At 40.1% G+C, this 19647-nt stretch overlaps 1 protein-coding gene and 1 long non-coding RNA gene across 2 annotated transcripts; one reads left to right on the top strand and one right to left on the bottom strand.

Moving 5' to 3' along the window:
• Positions 1 to 4948: 4948 nt before the first annotated feature.
• Positions 4949 to 19354, bottom strand: LOC116405175. Its single transcript, XM_031888986.1, has 2 exons — positions 18765 to 19354; positions 4949 to 5290 (listed from the first exon to the last, which is right to left on the bottom strand). Exons 1-2 carry the CDS (start codon positions 19253 to 19255, stop codon positions 5176 to 5178), a joined length of 606 nt encoding a protein of 201 aa, XP_031744846.1. The 5' UTR covers positions 19256 to 19354; the 3' UTR covers positions 4949 to 5175.
• On the top strand, positions 11980 to 12828 carry LOC116405177. Its single transcript, XR_004218314.1, has 3 exons — positions 11980 to 12220; positions 12313 to 12385; positions 12569 to 12828. It is a non-coding gene; the product is annotated as an uncharacterized LOC116405177 (long non-coding RNA).
• Positions 19355 to 19647: the final 293 nt, after the last annotated feature.

Genomic DNA, 19647 nt, shown 5'->3' on the forward strand with positions numbered 1-19647 from the left:
AAATTTCAGAGCCTTCTGATCTGAAACAATTGTGAACTTTCTGCCCAGGAGATAATGTCTCCATTTTTGCACCGAAAGGACAACCGCCATCAATTCCCTTTCATAGATCGACTTACCCTGGGCTCTTGGGGACAGTTTCTGGCTGAAGAATGCGATGGGATGACCATCTTGTGATAAAACTGCACCTAAACCTACTCCTGAAGCATCAGTTTCGATTGTGAAGGGCTGAGACCAATCCGGCAATGCTAATACCGGTAAGGTTGTCATTGCTAGCTTCAGCTGGTCAAACGCTATTGTAGCTTCCTCATTCCAATGGAATGCATTTTTCTGAAGTAATTTGGTTAAGGGTGCAGCTATTTCTCCATAGCTTTTCACAAATCTTCTATAATACCCAGTCAGTCCAAGGAATCCCCTCAGCCCAGTTATATCTTTCGGCCGTGGCCAATTTACCATACTGCGAATCTTGTCCTCATCAGCCTCCACTCCTCTGCTGGAAATCAGATGACCCAAATATTGAACTTGGGAATGAGCAATGACACATTTAGACCTATTTGCAAACAATTCATGGTCCCTCAAGATAGCAAAAACCATTCCTAAATGTTTCATGTGTTCATCTATGTCCACACTATAAACTAGAATGTCATAAAAAAAAACCAGGACACACCTTCGAAGGAATGGTTTGAACACCTCGTTCATGAGAGATTGGAAGGTGGCAGGAGCATTCGTAAGGCCGAAAGGCATCACCAAGAACTCATAATGTCCTTCATGCGTGTGGAAAGCTGTTTTCTCCACATCTTCCTCCCTCATCCTAATCTGGTGGTATCCAGATTTAAGGTCTAACTTTGAGAAAGCTGTCGCACCATGAAGTTCATCTAAGAGTTCTTCGATCACGGGAATTGGAAATTTATCAGCCACCGTTACTTGATTGAGTTTCCTGTAATCTACACAAAATCTCCACCCTCCATCTTTTTTCTTCACTAAGAGGACCGGGCTCGAATATGGGCTGCGGCTTGGACGAATCACCCCAGCTTGTAACATTTCTAACACCAATTTTTCAATCTCTTCCTTTTGTACATGGCCATACTTATATGGTCTTACATTAATTGGTTTCTGATCGGCCACGGTCAGAATGCGATGGTCTATGGCTCTCCTTGGCGGTAAACCCGTGGGCAACCTAAAGACATCTGCATATTGCTCGAGCAATCGCTGAACCATGGGTAATCCTTCTTCCTTTCCCTTCAATTCAGCTTCTGTTTCCGATTCTCCTTCATAGTTTACTTCATAGTTTTGGAATTCCAAGAGGAATCCTTGGTCCCCGGATTGCCACGTTTTCTCTAAGGTTCTCAATGAACATTCTGACTTCGTTAGAGAAGGGTCACCTTTTAGGATTATTCTTCTACCTTCATCCAAAACGTCATGGTTAGGGATGGCCAGTGAACCTTCATGGTTCCTGTCGAATCTAGCCATTGCATCCCAAGCACCAAGTCTACCGTTCCTAACTCTACCGCTAGGAAATCTGCTACGATTGTTAACTCTTTTAACTTCACCTTCACCCTCTTGCAAATCCCACTTCCTTCACATTGGTTGCCATTCCCAATGGTAACTCCAAAACGAGTTCCCGGATCGATGCTCAGCTGTAGTTCATCTACCAACACTTAGCTGATGAAGTTATTGGTCGCCCCGCTGTCAATCAGAATATACTACTTCCCTTCCGTTCACATGTCCTTTTAATTTCATCGTCCCCTTTGATGTAACTCCCGTGATCAACCTCAATTCAATAGGGTTATCCATATTCAATTCCAGATGATTCAGTTCTATTACTTCGCTTGCCTCATCCTCTGTATCCTCTTCCCTTTTGTGGTCTTCTTCCTCATTTAGTATAAGGAGCATCAACTCTCTTTTTTCTCTCCCTTTACATCGATGGCCTGGGGCGTACTTTTCATTACATCTGAAACAAAGCCCCTTATCCAGCCTTGCTCTAAATTCCGTATCCGACAGCCGTTTAATTGGGAGATCTTTTTTCTGGTAATCATTTTTCAATGGAATAGTTACCTGCTTCATCACAAACTCTGTCTTTTTACTTTCTGTCTTCTCATTTTTTCCTTGAAATTTGCTGCTGTTCTCATTCCTTTTGGGCTCAACTATATCCAACTCTTCCATCGCCAGTTTTAATGCTATATTCCTATCATTCGCCAGCTGAGCTTCCTTCATACATTCCTCTAAAGTTTGAGGGTGTCTGCTGATTACTTCCGCTTGCAGTGAGGGTTCCAGACCCGTTAAAAACGCATCCAGCAGAACACTTTCTGCCATGTCCGGGAGGGGGCTGAGTATGTAACAAACTTCTTAACGTACTCGCTGTATGAGCCTTCTTGCTTAATACGGATTAATCTTGCCCCCAAGCTCTGCTGTCCTGTATCATTAAAGAAATCAAACATCCTTTCCTTCAAGTCCTCCCAAGATTCCACCCTCTTTCTACGATTACTCCATCTAAACCAGTCTACCTCTTCCTGTCCAAAACTCACGACTGCTACTTTGACCTTCTCAGCTTCCGGTAAGTCATTTATATCAAAAAAATGTTCTGCTCGGTACGCCCAGGATTCAGGGTTCACCCTGTAAACAGTGGCATTTCTAATTTTTTGTACTTACTTCGGTCTGCGCTGCTTCCACCCGACTCGACTGTGGTTCCGGCCTCTTCCAGTTTTCCCTTCAGTTTCAACCTGATGTCGTCCGTAGTCCCTGCTTCTTCTTTTTTCTTAGCACCATGGTTTTCTCTTAGCTCGCCTGTCATTCGATCCATCGATTTCTTCATTTCCAGCATCATCTCCTTCAGACTCATAATTTCCTTTTCAGTACCTTCTACCCGTTCTTCTATCTGTCTTTGAGCCATCAGACGCGTGATCACCCCCAGTGTGGAGGCTCTGATACCAATATATAAGGATTCAACTTGCTTACTTCACTATTTCTCCCTTACAATGGCCAAAAACAGAGGTAGCCCTCTGCTATCTTTATTTATATATAGCCAAAATGAGTACAGAAAAACATAAAGATTCAAGAAAAACAAGGAATAATGAAGACAAACCCAGCTTCCTCTAGGGAAAGACTGGATATTCCTCTAGGCTAAGCAGCCGCCAACTTCAGGATAAAAATAAAACCTACCTCCCCTAGACCTAAAAAACCTATTTATATTCCTTCTCTCATCTTTCTCTTATTTCTGTGCCTGGGCCCCACCTGCACGATCTCCTCCTCTTTTCCTTCCTCATTATTAATTTGTCCAATTACTTTTCTGCCCCTCCTTTGATATGTATGAATAATTGGAGGTCTTACACTATATCCCACGTTTTTTCCAATGTCTTCAAAGAACATTCAGGTTTCACTAAGGATGGATCTCCTCTTAACACGATTTGCTTGTCTTTTGCCCAAAAGGTCATGGTTAATGATGGCCAATGTACCTTCATTGTGCCGGTGGTATCTAGCCATTGCATCCCTAAAATCACGTCAATATTTCCTAGTTCCACCACTAGAAAATCAGTTATAACTGTCATTTCTTTCAATCTCAGTTCCACCTTTCTGCAAATACCTTTCCCTTTACAGCGGGTCCCGTCTCCAATAGTCACTCCAAATTGTGTACCGGGTTCAATGTTCAACCCTCCTTCCATTGCCACTGCTTCGGATGATGAAATCACCACCTCCCTTCCTTTTACATGCCCCTTCAGTTTCATTGTCCCTTTGGATGTTAACCCCGTGAGTGTCTTCAATTCAATTTCGGTGGTTTCAGCAACAACTAACTGGTTCAGCTCCATTACTTCTTCGGTCTCTTCCATTTTGACTTCCTCCCCGCCACTCTCTTCTTCGTTAAGTATAAATAACATTAATTCCCTTTTCTCTCTCATCTTGCATCGGTGTCCCGGTGAGTACTTCTCATTGCATCTAAAACACAAACCCTTGTCCAATCTTGCTCTGAATTCCGTGTCCAAGAGTCTTTTAACTGGAGGTTCATTTTTCTGGTAGTTTCCTTTAATGGGAATAGTGACTTGCTTCATGGGGAACTCAGTCTTCTTTGGTGAACTTTTATCTTGACTGCTTTGTCCCTTGCTTGAGCCTCCTCCTTCCCTAGTCACACTGTTTACCCATTCTGCCTTGGCTAATTTCAAGGCTAGGTTTCTGCCACTTACCAGTTGTGCCTCCTTCATACATTCCTCTAAGGTTTGAGGATGTCTACTAATAACTTCTGCTTGAAGAGCCGGTTCTAGACCAGTCACGAATGCATCTAAGAGCACGCTTTCAGCCATGTGCGTAGTGGTGCAGAATATTGTACGAATTTCTTGACATAATCATTATAGGATCCATCTTGTTCTATTCGAATCAGCCTTGCACCTAAGCTCTTCTGCCCAGAATCTCGAAAAAATTCAAACATCCTTACCTTCAAATCTTCCCATCCTTCCACCTTCTTTCTATGGTTACTCCAACGGTACCAATCGATTTCATCTTGTCCGAAACTAACCACTGCTACTTTCACTTTTTCTGCTTCCGGTAGGCTATTAATTTCGAAAAAATGCTCAGCTCTAAACACCCATGACTCAGGATTTTCCCCGGTGAAAATCGGCATTTCCAGTTTCTTATATTTGCTTCGGTCGACAGTTACTACATTGTTTTCCCCTGGATTGTCGGCTTCTTCCCATTTTCCTTTTAACTTCATGACTGATCCATCAGAAGTTCCGGATTCATCTCGCCTTTTGTAGCTGCTGTTTTCTTTCATTTCATCAGCCAGTCTATCCATGGATTTCTTCATTTCCAGAATCATTTCCTTCAAGCCCAGTATTTCTTTCTCGGTTCCATCTATTCTTTCTTCTATTTGCCTTTGCGCCATCAGTCGCGTCACCACCCCAGCGTTTGGGCTCTGATACCAGTTGTAGAGACTCCACAAATAAAATACTAAATTACCCAAACAGTTGGCAAACAGAGACAGCACTCTGTAGATCTTTATTTATATATAAATGCCAAGAGATACAGTAGAAGGAAATATAAAAGAAAGCAATAAAGATGATAATATCATGTCAAACCTCCCCAGGAAAAGATAGTAGTCCTTCCTAGACCTAGCAGCCTCTACAGACCAAATGAAGACAAAAAGTTAACCTAGCCCCCAATCCCGATAAGGCCTTATTTATAGCTCTTTTCTCATTCTTCCCCGTGGGCCCCACTCTCATGTTCTTTTCCTAATATTCTCCCCTTTTCTGCTGCGTGAGCTTTTACGTTTTTACCCCTCCTTTTGTATGTATGGATAATAGGGGGCCTTACAAATTTCTTCCAACACTATGAAACATTTATGTTATAGTTTTATTATTGTAAACATTTTTGCTAAACATCATTGTAATTTCCAAACACAACTCTGCCAAAGTTCCCAAGATAGTTCTATAGCAATGTTCCACAGGCTATCTTGCAAGTGATGTGGAACTCCTTTGCTTTTTTGAATAGTAAGCTGGCCTTCCTCTTTTGTTATGCTTTGTTTTGTTCTTAATACTTGCTTTTATCTTCGCCTATTTCATTCCTAGTTGATATATTACATAGTCCTCTTAAATCTACATTCTTTTTCTGTTTTATGATTCGCTTGAGTTTAATGACTAACTTTGGCAAAATAATGTTGAACTATATTACATGTTTTGCATCTAAACCTCAATTGAAAAGGTTTGTTACCTGTATCATTATAAGGTTTCCATCCATCTTTCTTAGGCCATCAATGAATGAAGTTTTTGCTTAGATCTATCTTAGTTCGGCCTCTTTAAAATGTTACTCCATACAAGGAAGATCGAAAGTTGTGATTACAAAGTGTAGATTTGTATTGTATAGTTGCCTTAGTTATTTTTTTAATTATTCTTTTTAGACGTTATTTCCTTTTATAATTAGTTCTCTTTAGTTAGAATTTCTATTAAATTATACTTGCCTATTATCAAGTCCTTTTTCATTAATAAGAGAAAATGGAGTTTTTCTCAAATAACAAAAAGTGATTATTTAAGATACTATGCTAAAGGGAACACATCCAATTACCATGTTGAGAATATTATCTTTGCCTATTGAAGGTCTTGGATTCTTGGTCAACTTTGAATGCGAATTTTTCTTAGTTGATTATTAAATATCAGGGTAAAAAGATCTTATATTGTAATGTTGTTTTGCTTCACTTGCATCATACACTAAAACACAAGATTAAAAAAAAAAGTTATATTTAGACTTTTGTATGGTAGATTAGGTGTTCTCTTTGAATTGGTGTTGGTATTGGCTTTCTAATTATGATATGATTTTGGGAACCTTTGAATTATGTTCTTCAAACCTTCTCTCTTCGATTGAAGCTTATTATATTTTATCGTTGTTAGTATGTTTTTTTTTTCCATTTTTTCCCTTCTAATATTTTTATTTGATATATAATGTGCATAAAAGAGAAAGTAGTTAATGTGTTTTACATTGTTGTGTTGTGCAAAGTTGGTGCTGTTGGTTCAAATATTTAAGATTTGGTGAAGCACTTGGAATAAGTTCAAACTTTTAATCTGTAGGATAATTTACTTTATAAGAATCACACATTTACCTTTTTTTTCTTTTTTGAAGTAGGAAAGGAGCCTCTTCATTAAGCTGAAAATGAATAGACAAGACAAAAGGTAATACAAAGAAGCCCTAGGATCAGTGAGTGCACTAGGACATCTCATCTATGTTGACACCTACTTAGCATTCTCACCATATCGAGACTTAAACCAAAAGACTAAACCAACGACAAGGTTTAGAATAGATCATACAAACTGCCCAATAACTATACAACATAGATTTAAGACCACTAGAAATCCAAAAGAAATAAAATAAGAGTACAGTAGTGGACTAAGAATTAAAAATGAAAGTCGGCCAATTATGACTTATATCTTGTATGGAGAAATCTTTGAAGTCTTTTGAAAGAGAGCATCAAGAAGAAGCATTGATTCTAGCCATTTCGACTCGAGTTGTCCAAGAGGAAGCTTTATTTTAAAATGTTAGTTGATTATGTTCAAACCAAATTTCTGGTAAAATGGCCTTTACTGCATTTAACCAAATCAATCTTGGTTTCTTCTTGAGAATGGGACATGAAATAAGCTGGACCGCGTTCTCCTAAATCTATAGTCGAAAACCCAATTCAAATGAAGATAGCCAAGTAAGTCAAACCAACACTTCTTTTCATGTAAGCAGGAGAAGAAAATATGATGTAAATCTTCTAAAGCATGCAAACACAAGGGACAAATATGAGGAGATAAACTGTGAGAGGAAGGTTTCATTTGCAAAACTTCTGCACAGTTCATAGTCCATTTCGCTTTCTCCAAAGCGTGATATTCACTCTTTCTAGGGCTTTTTTGTCTTCCAAATTGTCGAGTATAAATGTTTTTCAATTGGGGAGGCAATGGAGAGATGCTTGACTAATGAATGAACCAAAAACATCCCATTTGATTCTGATTTCTAGGTTCTTTTATTTTGGGAGGCTTGAAATTCATCTATTTCTTCAACTTTTAGAAGTCTCCTGAAATTTAGAGCCCATGAAGTAGTGGAAGAGTCCCAAAACTCCTTTACATCTCCATTATTAGAGTTCAAAGACAATCTAAACGATCTTGAAAAGAAACAACATCTGCCCAAAAATCATTCCAAAATGCTATTCTTCAACCATCACCGAACTTGAACAATGCCTAGGAATCCACTTGAAGCTAGCATCTCGAAATGCTAATCCAGGGACTATGGAGACTGCAAGTGACAATTCCTTTAGTATGCCATCCAAATTAACTTTCTCCATGGATACTCTTCACCACTTTAGCCCAAAGGGAATTCTTTTCATTTATAAATCTCCATCCCCATTTAGCAAGAAGGTTGCATTTTTTTAACGTTGCACACATCGACGCCGATTCCACCATCCTCTTGCGAACAAGACACCACCTTCCAATTAATCACTTTATGAATCATCTTTTCTGGCATTAAGAATATAGACATATAGTGTGTAGGTATATGTGAAAAAACCGACTTACAAAGTGTGTCCCAACCTCCACTAAAGAGACAATATCTTTTCCACTTATCTAGTTTAACTTGGATTTTATCTATTTCTTGAAATTACATAAGGAGTAGAGAGAGGGCTCCAAGCCGAAGCAGTTATGGAAAACATCTCCAATTTACAGCAAGTTAAAGCAAAAAAAAAAAAAAAAAACCGCAGTTCAAAAAACTAGGCATCTTGCTTCCTTCTAATTGAAAGTTCTGCTGTTTCTGTCAAGTCAAATTGACCACAAAATGCTCAAATGAGATTCTTCAATAGGAATACATAAAAAAAAAGATAATATGTAAAAGAATTTTCAATGTTTAATATAATATGTAAAATAATTTTCTTATATTGGAATTGGCAGATGGCTGAGGGCCTTCGTGAAACGTGGGAGAGAAGCGATAACATTATCGTTCAAAAAATTCAGGAGTAAGTATTTATGTGAAAGGCCATATTATTTGGCCATTTGACCATATTTATGATTGAATTATTTGGATGGAAATGATAAACTACACATTATTGTCTGCTTGAGTTGTGATCTTGATTATGGGCTATTTGGTATTTTGCCTACAAACTGTATAGTTAATTATCTGTTCGCTTTTGTTTTCCTGTCACAGCTTTATGTTTCTGTGGCTAATTGTAGCCAAAGTTTTATTTATCGATCTTATTTTTCACAGCATAAATGAAACCGTGTTTCAAGCATCAAATGCTGCTACATCATTCAAGGAAATTCGCCGTAGAGATCCGTAAGTTTTTTCCTTTGGTGCTGTGATACTAACCTGTTTGAATAAAGGAACCTGACTTGGTCTTTTCCTCTTTAACATTATGGATTAGGTCTTTCTCTTTACCAGATTTCGTAGTTGAACTTTAAGAAGCAATCAAACCGGTGTTAACTTCTTATATAAAGGTTAGTGCTAACTGCTAAGCTTATTTCTAAGATGAAAGATGCTTTTATCCCCTCCCCAAAGAATATCATTACTATTTATGTTGTATTTCTGCTAACTAATTCTTGCATAGCATCTGGTTTGATAAATAAAGTAAAGTTTCTGACATGGAGGTTTTCAAGTTGGAATATATATTTATGTTTTAGGTAGATTCCCAAACTTTGAAGAAACGCTGCAGTACTGAGGTAATTGAACGTTGTAAGGCAGAGCATTGGGCTTACCGGAGCCAAGGTATCTTCTTCGATAACAAGTAAGGATAGTCCTGATACTACCTTTCTTTTGTTATTGAAGTTTATTGTTCCTTCTCTCTTGTTTGGTGGTTGTGCACCTATATTGATTTGTACTTCTGTTAATTAATTATAGTCCTTCTCAGTTGTTTGAGTAATTATTGTCTACCATTTTGTTAGCAAAGGCTTCCCGTGGAAATTTAGTTTGTTGTGCTGCATGTCCAAGATGATTTTCGTGATTTTAGTTTTAGATACATAAAAGGGATTTTGCATCACAACATGAATGACTATTTCTAAATATGAACCTACAATAACCCCAAATGAATACCTGATTAAATTGGAAACAGGGCAGATAGAGAGTGAGATGGAGAGTGTTTGTGTGTGCTTTAGAGTAGTTTTAAGCACATTTTTTAGATTTGTTTAACACTAAGTTTGTTTCACTTGCACAATTGGTTGCCATTTTAGGTCTCAAAGTGCATTTTCACTCATTTTGAACTTTTTGTTAGTTTGTGAGTTACGAACTTACACTTAAGCACTGTTAGGTCGTTTCAAACACATTTTGTGTTTGTTTGGAACTAAGTTTGTTTAGACATTTGATTGACATGTTGGGTCTCCAAGTGCTTTTTTCCACACTTTTTGAAATTTTGGTAGGTTGTGAGTCACGAACTTACGCTTGAGTATTGTTTGGTCCGTTTGAAAGCTTAGACACATTTTGAACTCTTTTTAAGATAACTTGAAACTAAGTTCATTGCACTTACATACTTCGTTGCCGTTTTGGGTCTTGAAGTACCTTTTTCACACTTTTTGAAATTTTGGTAGGTTGTGAGTTACAAACTTACCCTTAAGCATTGTTTGGTTGTTTTGAAAATTCAAGTGATAGTTACACACGTTTTGAATACATTTTAGGTTAGATTGAGTTTGTTGCACTTGGTTGTCATTTTTGGTCTTGAAATGCTTTTTTCAAACTTTTTGGTAGATTATGAGTTACGAACTTACACTTAGGATTTGCTAGGTCGTTTTGAAAACTCAAGTAATACATAGACACGTTTTGAGCACATTTTAGGTTGGTTTGAACTAAGTTTGTTGCACTTACACACTTGGTTGCCATTTTGGGTATTGTAGTGCTTTTTTCACAATATTTGGACTTTTTTCGTAGGTTATGAGTTACGATCCTACACGTAAGCTGTTTTAGGACATTTTGAAAGTTTAAGTGATACTTAGACACGTTTTAAACTCGGTTTAGGTTAGTTTGAAACTAAGTTTGTTGACCTTATCCAATTGGTTGCCATTTTCGGTCTTGAAGTGCCCTTTTCACACTTTTTGAACTTTTTGGTAGGCTATGGGTTACCAACTTACACTTAAACTTTGTTAGGTTGTTTTGAAAGTCCAAGTGATACTTAGACACGCCTTGACCACTTTTTAGGTTGGTTTGGAACTAAGTTTGTTGCACTTGCGCACTTGGTTGCCATTTTGGGTCGTGTAGTGTTTCCTTTTTTTCCATACTTCTTGAACTTTTTGGTAGGTTATGAGTGATGAATTTACAAATAAACATTCTTAGGTCGTTCTGAAAGTTCAAGTGATACTTAAACACGGTTTGAAATTTTTTTAGATTTGTTTAAGACTAAGTTTGTTTCACTTGCATACTTGGTTGCCATTTTAGGTCTCAAAGTGCATTTTTCACGCATTTTGATTTTTTTGTTAGTTTGTGAGTTACGAACTTACACTTAACGATTGTTAGGTCGTTTTAAACACATTTTGCGTTGGTTTGAAACTAAGTTTGTTGCACTTACACATTGGATTGAAATGTTGGGTCTTGAAGTACTTTTTTTCACACTTTTTGAAATTTTTTTAGGTTGTGAGTTACGAACTTACGCTTGAGTATTGTTTGGTCGGTTTGAAATCTTAGACACGTTTTGCACTCTTTTTAGGATGGCTTGAAACTAAGTCCGTTGCACTTACATACTTCGTTGCCATTTTGGGTCTTGAAGTGCTTTTTTACAGTTTTTGAAAATTTGGTAGGTTGTGAGTTACAAACTTACACTTAAGCATTGTTTGGTGGTTTTGAAAGTTTAAGTGATACGTACACATGTTTTGAATACATTTTAGGTTAGATTGATTTTGTTGCACTTGGTTGTCATTTTTGGTCTTGAAATGCTTTTTTCAACCTTTTTGGTAGATCATTACGAACCTACATTTAGGATTTGCTAGGTCGTTTTGAAAACTCAAGTAATACCTAGACACGTTTTGAGCACGTTCTAGGTTGGTTTGAACTAAGTTTGTTACAATTACACACTTGGTAGCCATTTTGGGTCTTGTAGTGCTTTTTTCACACTATTTGAACTTTTTTCGTAGGTTATGAGTTACAAATCTCAACGTAAGCTGTTTTAGGTCGTTTTGAAAGTTCGAGTGATACTTAGACACATTTTGTTCAAGTGATACTGTTTTAGGTCGTTTTGAAGTGAACTTTTTTCTTCTTGTATTGACTGTTTTACTATTTCTTCATGGTTTGTATTCATGGTATTATTTTCGTAATTGGGCCATCTTGCTTCTTTCTTATTGAAAGTTTGGCCGTTTCTTTCAAGTCAAATTGACCAAAAATGCTCAAATGAGATTCTTCAATAGGAATATGTAAAAAAAATATAATATGTAAAAGAATTTTTGTGAAACGTGGGAGAGAAGCGGTAACATTATCCTTCAAAAAATTCAGGAGTAAATATTTATGTGAAAGGACATATTATTTGGCCATTTGACCTTATTTGTTATTGAATTATTTGGTTGGAAATGATAAACTACACATTATTGTTTGCTTCAGTTGTGATCTTGATTATGGGCTATTTGGTATTTTGCTTACAAACTGTATAGTTAATTATCTGTTAGCTTTTGTTTTCCTGTCACAGCTTTATGTTTATGTGGCTCATTGTAGCCGAAAGTTTTATTTATCAATCTTATTTTTCACAGCATAAATGAAACTGTGTTTGAAGAATCAGGTGCTGCTACATCATTCAAGGAAATTCGTCGTAGAGGTCCGTAAGTTTTTTCCTTTGGAGATGTGATACTAACCTGTTTGAATAAAGGAATCTGACTTGGTCTTTTCCTCTTTAACATTATGGATTAGGTCTTTCTCTTTACCAGATTTCGTAGCTGAACTTTAAGAAGCAATCAAACCGGTGTTAACTTCTTATATAAAGGTTAGTGCTAACTGCTAAGCTTATTTCTAAGATGAAAGATGCTTTTATCCCCTCCCCAAAGAATATCATTACTATTTATGTTGTATTTCTGCTAACTAATTCTTGCATAGCATCTGGTTTGATAAATAAAGTAAAGTTTCTGACATGGAGGTTTTCAAGTTGGAATATATATTTATGTTTTAGGTAGATTCCCAAACTTTGAAGAAACGCTGCAGTACTGAGGTAATTGAACGTTGTAAGGCAGAGCATTGGGCTTACCGGAGCCAAGGTATCTTCTTCGATAACAAGTAAGGATAGTCCTGATACTACCTTTCTTTTGTTATTGAAATTTATTGTTCCTTTTGTTGGGGGCTTGGTGGTTGTGCACCTATATTGATTTGTACTTCTGTTAATTAATTATAGTCATTCTCTCTTGTCTGAGTAATTATTGTCAACCATTTTGTTAGCAAAAGGCTTCCCATGGAAATTCAGTTTGTTGTGCTGCATGTCCACGATGATTTTCGTGATTTTAGTTTTAGATACATAAAAAGGGCCTTTGCATCACACATGAATGACTACTTTTTAATATGAACGTACAATACCCCAAATGAATGCTGAAAGTAAGTTTATTGATGTATGTAATTTACAACAATCTTTTTGAACTTTTTGGTAGGTTATGAATTACGAACTTGTATTGAATATTTGTTAGGTCGTTTTAATAAATTCAAGTGATGCTTAGAAAATGCAACCGAGCTTAAACAATTCTGCACATTTTTCTAAAATTTTTAGTTTAACCTCTTTAATAAAATTCGAAAGGAAATTCTTGTTTTCTTTTTGTAGGAATAAAGGAAAATGAAATATAACCAAACTTGGGATCTTTGCAAGCAAGCTTCCATGAAGAAACTAGGTTACAAGGGGAGGTCTTCTGTTCTCCTTTTTTTTTCTTTCCATCCGTAGAATCTTGCTTAAAATGCTTTGAGGACAATGCAAATTTTTAAGTGGGGGGTGGGGTTGTAGCCTTGCACATTCCATGTCCTTTGGGAAATTTTCATTTTGCAAATTTTGCTAAAAATGTCAAAATTTAGAAACTTTTGCAATGCTCTATGCTTAGAATAAGTACCATGTCTACTTCGCTTTTTAGCATAAAAAAGCATATATGCCTAACCCATGAGAACAGAGCTCGGATTTGTGATTGTATTTGTTATTTGAATATGTTACATATGTTGAAAATGCATATATTGATAGCTTAGAAATGAGTAGAACACTTGGTTCATTTTCTGAATATTGTGAATTATGTACATAATAATATGTGCGGTTGCCTTTTTTATCTCAATTTTAATCCCCTTTTTTGCCATCTTCTACTGCCTTTTTTATATTAATTTTAAATCCCTCTTTTGGCCATACACATTTGTATAAGATTGTTTGAAAGCAAAATAAGATTGTTAGGTCAAGTAGAAAGCAAAGTCGGCAAGTTCTTAGAGTTCTTCACCCAACATAACAGCCGATAAAAACAAAGCAATACGACCAAGCTGCTTAGAGTTGCAGAACCCGACCCCCGCCTAGTGGGTCACTAGAGTTCTTCACCCAGCATGGCAGCCGGTAGAGAGGGAGAGAGAAAAAAAAGAGGGAGCCAAGCCAGCCGCTTAGGTCAAGTAAAATGCGGACCGAGATCCCCCGGTTTCAGAATTTTCGTGGGGATCCTCTCCGCTTTTCTTGCCTAAGCAAAACCCGACCCGCCTAGTAGGTTCTTAGAGTTTTTCACCCAGCATGGCAGCCGGTAGAGAAGGTGAGAGAAAAAAAAGAGGGAGCCAAGCCAGCCGCTTAGGTCAAGTAAAATGCGCGCCGAGATCCCCCGGTTTCAGAATTTTCGTGGGGATCCTCTCCGCTTTTCTTGCCTAAGCAAAACCCGACCCGCCTAGTAGGTCCTTAGAGTTTCTTCACCCAGCATGGCAGCCGGTAGAGAGGGTGAGAGAAAACAAAGAGGGAGCCAAGGCAGCCGCTTAGGTCAAGTAAAATGCGCGCCGAGATCCCCCGGTTTCAGAATTTTCGTGGGATCCTCTCCGCTTTTCTTGCCTAAGCAAAACCCGACCCGCCTAGTAGGTCCTTAGAGTTTTTCACCCAGCATTGGCAGCCGGTAGAGAGGGTGAGAGAAAAAAAAGAGGGAGCCAAGGCAGCCGCTTAGGTCAAGTAAAATGCGCGCCGAGATCCCCCGGTTTCAGAATTTTTCGTGGGGATCCTCTCCGCTTTTCTTGCCTAAGCAAAACCCGACCCCGCCTAGTAGGTCCTTAGAGTTTTTCACCCAGCATGGCAGCCGGTAGAGAGGGGAGAGAAAAAAAAGAGGGAGCCAAGCCAGCCGCTTAGGTCAAGTAAAATGCTCGCCGAGATCCCCCCGGTTTCAGAATTTTCGTGGGGATCCTCTCCGCTTTTCTTGCCTAGGCAAAACCCGACCCGCCTAGTAGGTCCTTAGAGGTTTTCACCCAGCATGGCAGCCGGTAGAGAGGGAGAGAGAAAAAAAGAGGGAGCCAAGCCAGCCGCTTAGGTCAAGTAAAATGCGCGCCGAGATCCCCGGTTTCAGAATTTTCGTGGGGATCCTCTCCGCTTTTCTTGCCTAAGCAAAACCCGACCCCGCCTAGTAGGTCCTTAGAGTTCTTCACCCATCATGGCAGCCGGTAGTGAGGGTGAGAGAAAACAAAGAGGGAGCCAAGGCAGCCGCTTAGGTCATGTAAAATGCGCGTCGAGATCCCCCGGTTTCAGAATTTTCGTGGGGATCCTCTCCGCTTTTCTTGCCTAAGCAAAACCCGACCCGCCTAGTAGGTCCTGCTTCCAATTCTTGGCGCTTTCTTGGACTCTTATCTTATTATCCCTTTGTATATTCCGTCGGACTTTATCAAGCTTTTAGCCTCCATTCCATTTCGGGGGGAAAGAACCGTCTTTGCATCTGGGATCTTAGTAGATTGAAATGGAGCAACTTCCGGGCGGTACCTTTGTGGAGGGGATTCACTTCAGAAAGTAGAAGTCGAAATTCAGTAGAAGTCGAAGGAAGAGATAGGGTTTCAGGTAAATTTATGGGCAGCTTCTAAATCTACATTTTGAGAGAATAAATAGCTTGACTCAACGACAACAACTGAAACTGAAGAAAGAGCTGCTACTGGTCTCGCCTTTGCCTGGGCCTAGCCCTCGTACTCTGACTCAGCAGCTAGATAGGGTTGATGAAGACTTATCCGTTGAGTCTGCTCTTTCATGGGTTTCCTGATCGGGGTTAGGAGCTTTACCATTGCAAGAACTATTCTTCTGAGTTTTTCACCCAGCATTGCAGCAGGTAGAGAGGGTGAGAGAAAAAAAAGAGGGAGCCAAGGCAGCCGCTTAGGTCAAGTAAAATGCGCGCCGAGATCCCCCGGTTTCAGAATTTTCGTGGGGATCCTCTCCGCTTTTCTTGCCTAAGCAAAACCCGACCCCCTAGTAGGTCCTTAGAGTTTTTCACCCATCATGGCAGCCGGTAGAGAGGGAGAGAAAAAAAAGAGGGAGCCAAGCCAGCCGCTTAGGTCAAGTAAAATGCGCGCCGAGATCCCCCGGTTTCAGAATTTTCGTGGGGATCCTCTCCGCTTTTCTTGCCTAAGCAAAACCCGACCCGCCTAGTAGGTCCTTAGAGTTTTTCACCCAGCATGGCAGCCGGTAGAGAGGGAGAGAGAAAAAAAAGAGGGAGCCAAGCCAGCCGCTTAGGTCAAGTAAAATGCGCGCCGAGATCCCCCGGTTTCAGAATTTTCGTGGGGATCCTCTCCGCTTTTCTTGCCTAAGCAAAACCCGACCCCGCCTAGTAGGTCCTTAGAGTTCTTCACCCATCATGGCAGCCGGTAGAGGGGAGAGAAGAAAAAAGAGGGAGCCAAGCCAGCCGCTTAGGTCAAGTAAAATGCGCGCCGAGATCCCCCGGTTTCAGAATTTTCGTGGGGATCCTCTCCGCTTTTCTTGCCTAAGCAAAACCCGACCCGCCTAGTAGGTCCTTAGAGTTTTTCACCCAGCATGGCAGCCGGTAGAGAGGGGAGAGAGAAAAAAAAGAGGGAGCCAAGCCAGCCGCTTAGGTCAAGTAAAATGCGCGCCGAGATCCCCCGGTTTCAGAATTTTCGTGGGGATCCTCTCCGCTTTTCTTGCCTAAGCAAAACCCGACCCGCCTAGTAGGTCCTTAGAGTTTTTCACCCAGCATGGCAGCCGGTAGAGAGGGGAGAGAAAAAAAAGAGGGAGCCAAGCCAGCCGCTTAGGTCAAGTAAAATGCGCGCCGAGATCCCCCGGTTTCAGAATTTTCGTGGGGATCCTCTCCGCTTTTCTTGCCTAAGCAAAACCCGACCCGCCTAGTAGGTCCTTAGAGTTTTTCACCCAGCATGGCAGCCGGTAGAGAGGGAGAGAGAAAAAAAAGAGGGAGCCAAGCCAGCCGCTTAGGTCAAGTAAAATGCGCGCCGAGATCCCCGGTTTCAGAATTTTCGTGGGGATCCTCTCCGCTTTTCTTGCCTAAGCAAAACCCGACCCGCCTAGTAGGTCCTTAGAGTTCTTCACCCATCATGGCAGCCGGTAGTGAGGGAGAGAGAAAAAAAAGAGGGAGCCAAGCCAGCCGCTTAGGTCAAGTAAAATGCGCGCCGAGATCCCCCGGTTTCAGAATTTTCGTGGGGATCCTCTCCGCTTTTCTTGCCTAAGCAAAACCCGACCCGCCTAGTAGGTCCTTAGAGTTTTTCACCCAGCATGGCAGCCGGTAGAGAGGGAGAGAGAAAAAAAAGAGGGAGCCAAGCCAGCCGCTTAGGTCAAGTAAAATGCGCGCCGAGATCCCCCGGTTTCAGAATTTTCGTGGGGATCCTCTCCGCTTTTCTTGCCTAAGCAAAACCCGACCCGCCTAGTAGGTCTTAGAGTTTTCACCCAGCATGGCAGCCGGTAGAGAGGGAGAGAGAAAAAAAAGAGGGAGCCAAGCCAGCCGCTTAGGTCAAGTAAAATGCGCGCCGAGATCCCCCGGTTTCAGAATTTTCGTGGGGATCCTCTCCGCTTTTCTTGCCTAAGCAAAACCCGACCCCGCCTAGTAGGTTCTTAGAGTTCTTCACCCATCATGGCAGCCGGTAGAGAGGGAGAGAAAAAAAAAGAGGGAGCCAAGCCAGCCGCTTAGGTCAAGTAAAATGCGCGCCGAGATCCCCGGTTTCAGAATTTTCGTGGGGATTCTCTCCGCTTTTCTTGCCTAAGCAAAACCCGACCCCGCCTAGTAGGTTCTTAGAGTTCTTCACTCAGCATGGCAGCCTGTAGAGAGGGAGAGAGAAAAAAAAGAGGGAGCCAAGCCAGCCGCTTAGGTCAAGTAAAATGCGTGCCGAGATCCCCGGTTTCAGAGTTTTCGTGGGGATCCTCTCCGCTTTTCTTGCCTAAGCAAAACCCGACCCCGCCTAGTAGGTCCTTTATTTCTTCACCTAGCACGGCAGCCGGTAGAGAGGGAGGGAGAAAAAAAAGAGGGAGTCAAGCCAGCTGCTTAGGTAAAGTAAAATGCGCGTCGAGATTGCCTGGTATCAGAGCTTGCATGGGCAACCTCTCCGCTTTAGATGGAATTTGATGAAATGCTTATGTCGAAAGTAGGCATTTCTCTACAGAGTCCTAATGGTCATAGAAATTTATTATGTTTTGTATTTATTTTACTTTGTTGTCAAGAATCAACTTCTTTTCTGATTTGTATGTTTATGTATATGTTGCATCTCTGTCTTGTTATCATGTTGTATTTCATTGTACTCAATAGTCTGATTTGCATTTTTTATTTGTGTTAATAAGTGTTCGTGTAATTGCAATTTTGTTCTTGAAGATATTTTGCTTGAATCAAGTTAGTTCTTTCTATAAGGATCATTTTCTTGTAAGGTTATAACTTCTTGTCCAATTTTTCCAACACATTTCAACTTGTAACAGGTGAATCCCTTCTAAATAAGAGCTTAAAAAGAAAAAACAATTGGAACCTTTAACCATAAAATCAAGGTACTGCATCTTATTTGCAATGAATTGCTATAATTTTGTAGAGACTCCACAAATAAAATACTAAATTACCCAAACAGTTGGCAAACAGAGACAGCACTCTGTAGATCTTTATTTATATATAAATGCCAAAAGATACAGTAGAAGGAAATATAAAAGAAAGCAATAAAGATGATAATATCATGTCAAACCTCCCCAGGAAAAGATAGTAGTCCTTCCTAGACCTAGCAGCCTCTACAGACCAAATGAAGACAAAAAGTTAACCTAGCCCCCAATCCCGATAAGGCCTTATTTATAGCTCTTTTCTCATTCTTCCCCGTGGGCCCCACTCTCATGTTCTTTTCCTAATATTCTCCCCTTTTCTGCTGCGTGAGCTTTTACGTTTTTACCCCTCCTTTTGTATGTATGGATAATAGGGGGCCTTACAATACCCCTCGGTTCCAGGTTCACCTTGTCCTCAAGGTGAAAGTCAGGGAATTGTTGGTTCATTTGGAAAACAGATTCCCAAGTTGTTTCACTGTCCGGCAGCCCTTTCCACTTAATTAACCATTCATTTCCTCCCAATTCCCGATTCCAACGGACTCCCAACACTGTTTCCGGCCATAATTGTAACTCAAACTCTTCCGTTAGCCTAGGTTGCTGGTGTTGAACAGCTTGTTGACTACCCAGTTTCAGTTTTAACTGAGAAATATGGAACACATTGTGGATACTGGCTTCCGGCGGTAACATCAATCTGTACGCAACTGCTCCTATTTCTTCAGTAATTTTGTAGGGTCCGTAATATTTAGGTGCTAACTTTTCACACTTCTTCCGAGCCAAGGAGCGTTGCCGGTAAGGTCTCAATTTCAAGTAGACTTCATCTCCTACCTTAAATTTTAACTCTCTTCTATTTCGATCAGCCATTTTCTTCATCCTGTTCTAGGCTACACACAGGTGTTCTTTTAAGGCATTGATGGCTAAGTCACGTTCCTTCAGCAGCGTGTCAACCTCATTATTAGGAGTTTTCTTGTAACCATAATAGGATAACAGGGGAGGAGGCGGTCTGCGGTATACCGTCTGGAAAGGGGTCATTTTGGTGGATGCATGGAAGGTGGTATTATACCACAATTCTGCCCATGGAATCAGTCTATCCCATTTTTTTGGTTGTTCATTACAGAAGCATCGCAGATAAGTTTCGAGACATCTATTTACCCTTTCTGTCTGCCCATCAGTTTGTGGGTGAAACGCGGTACTCCTCTTTAGAATAGTTCCCATGGTTGCAAACAGTTCCTTCCAAAAATTACTAAGAAAGATTTTATCCCGAT

Source organism: Cucumis sativus, chromosome 1 (assembly GCF_000004075.3).
Source record: "Cucumis sativus cultivar 9930 chromosome 1, Cucumber_9930_V3, whole genome shotgun sequence".
NCBI lineage: Eukaryota > Viridiplantae > Streptophyta > Magnoliopsida > Cucurbitales > Cucurbitaceae > Cucumis > Cucumis sativus.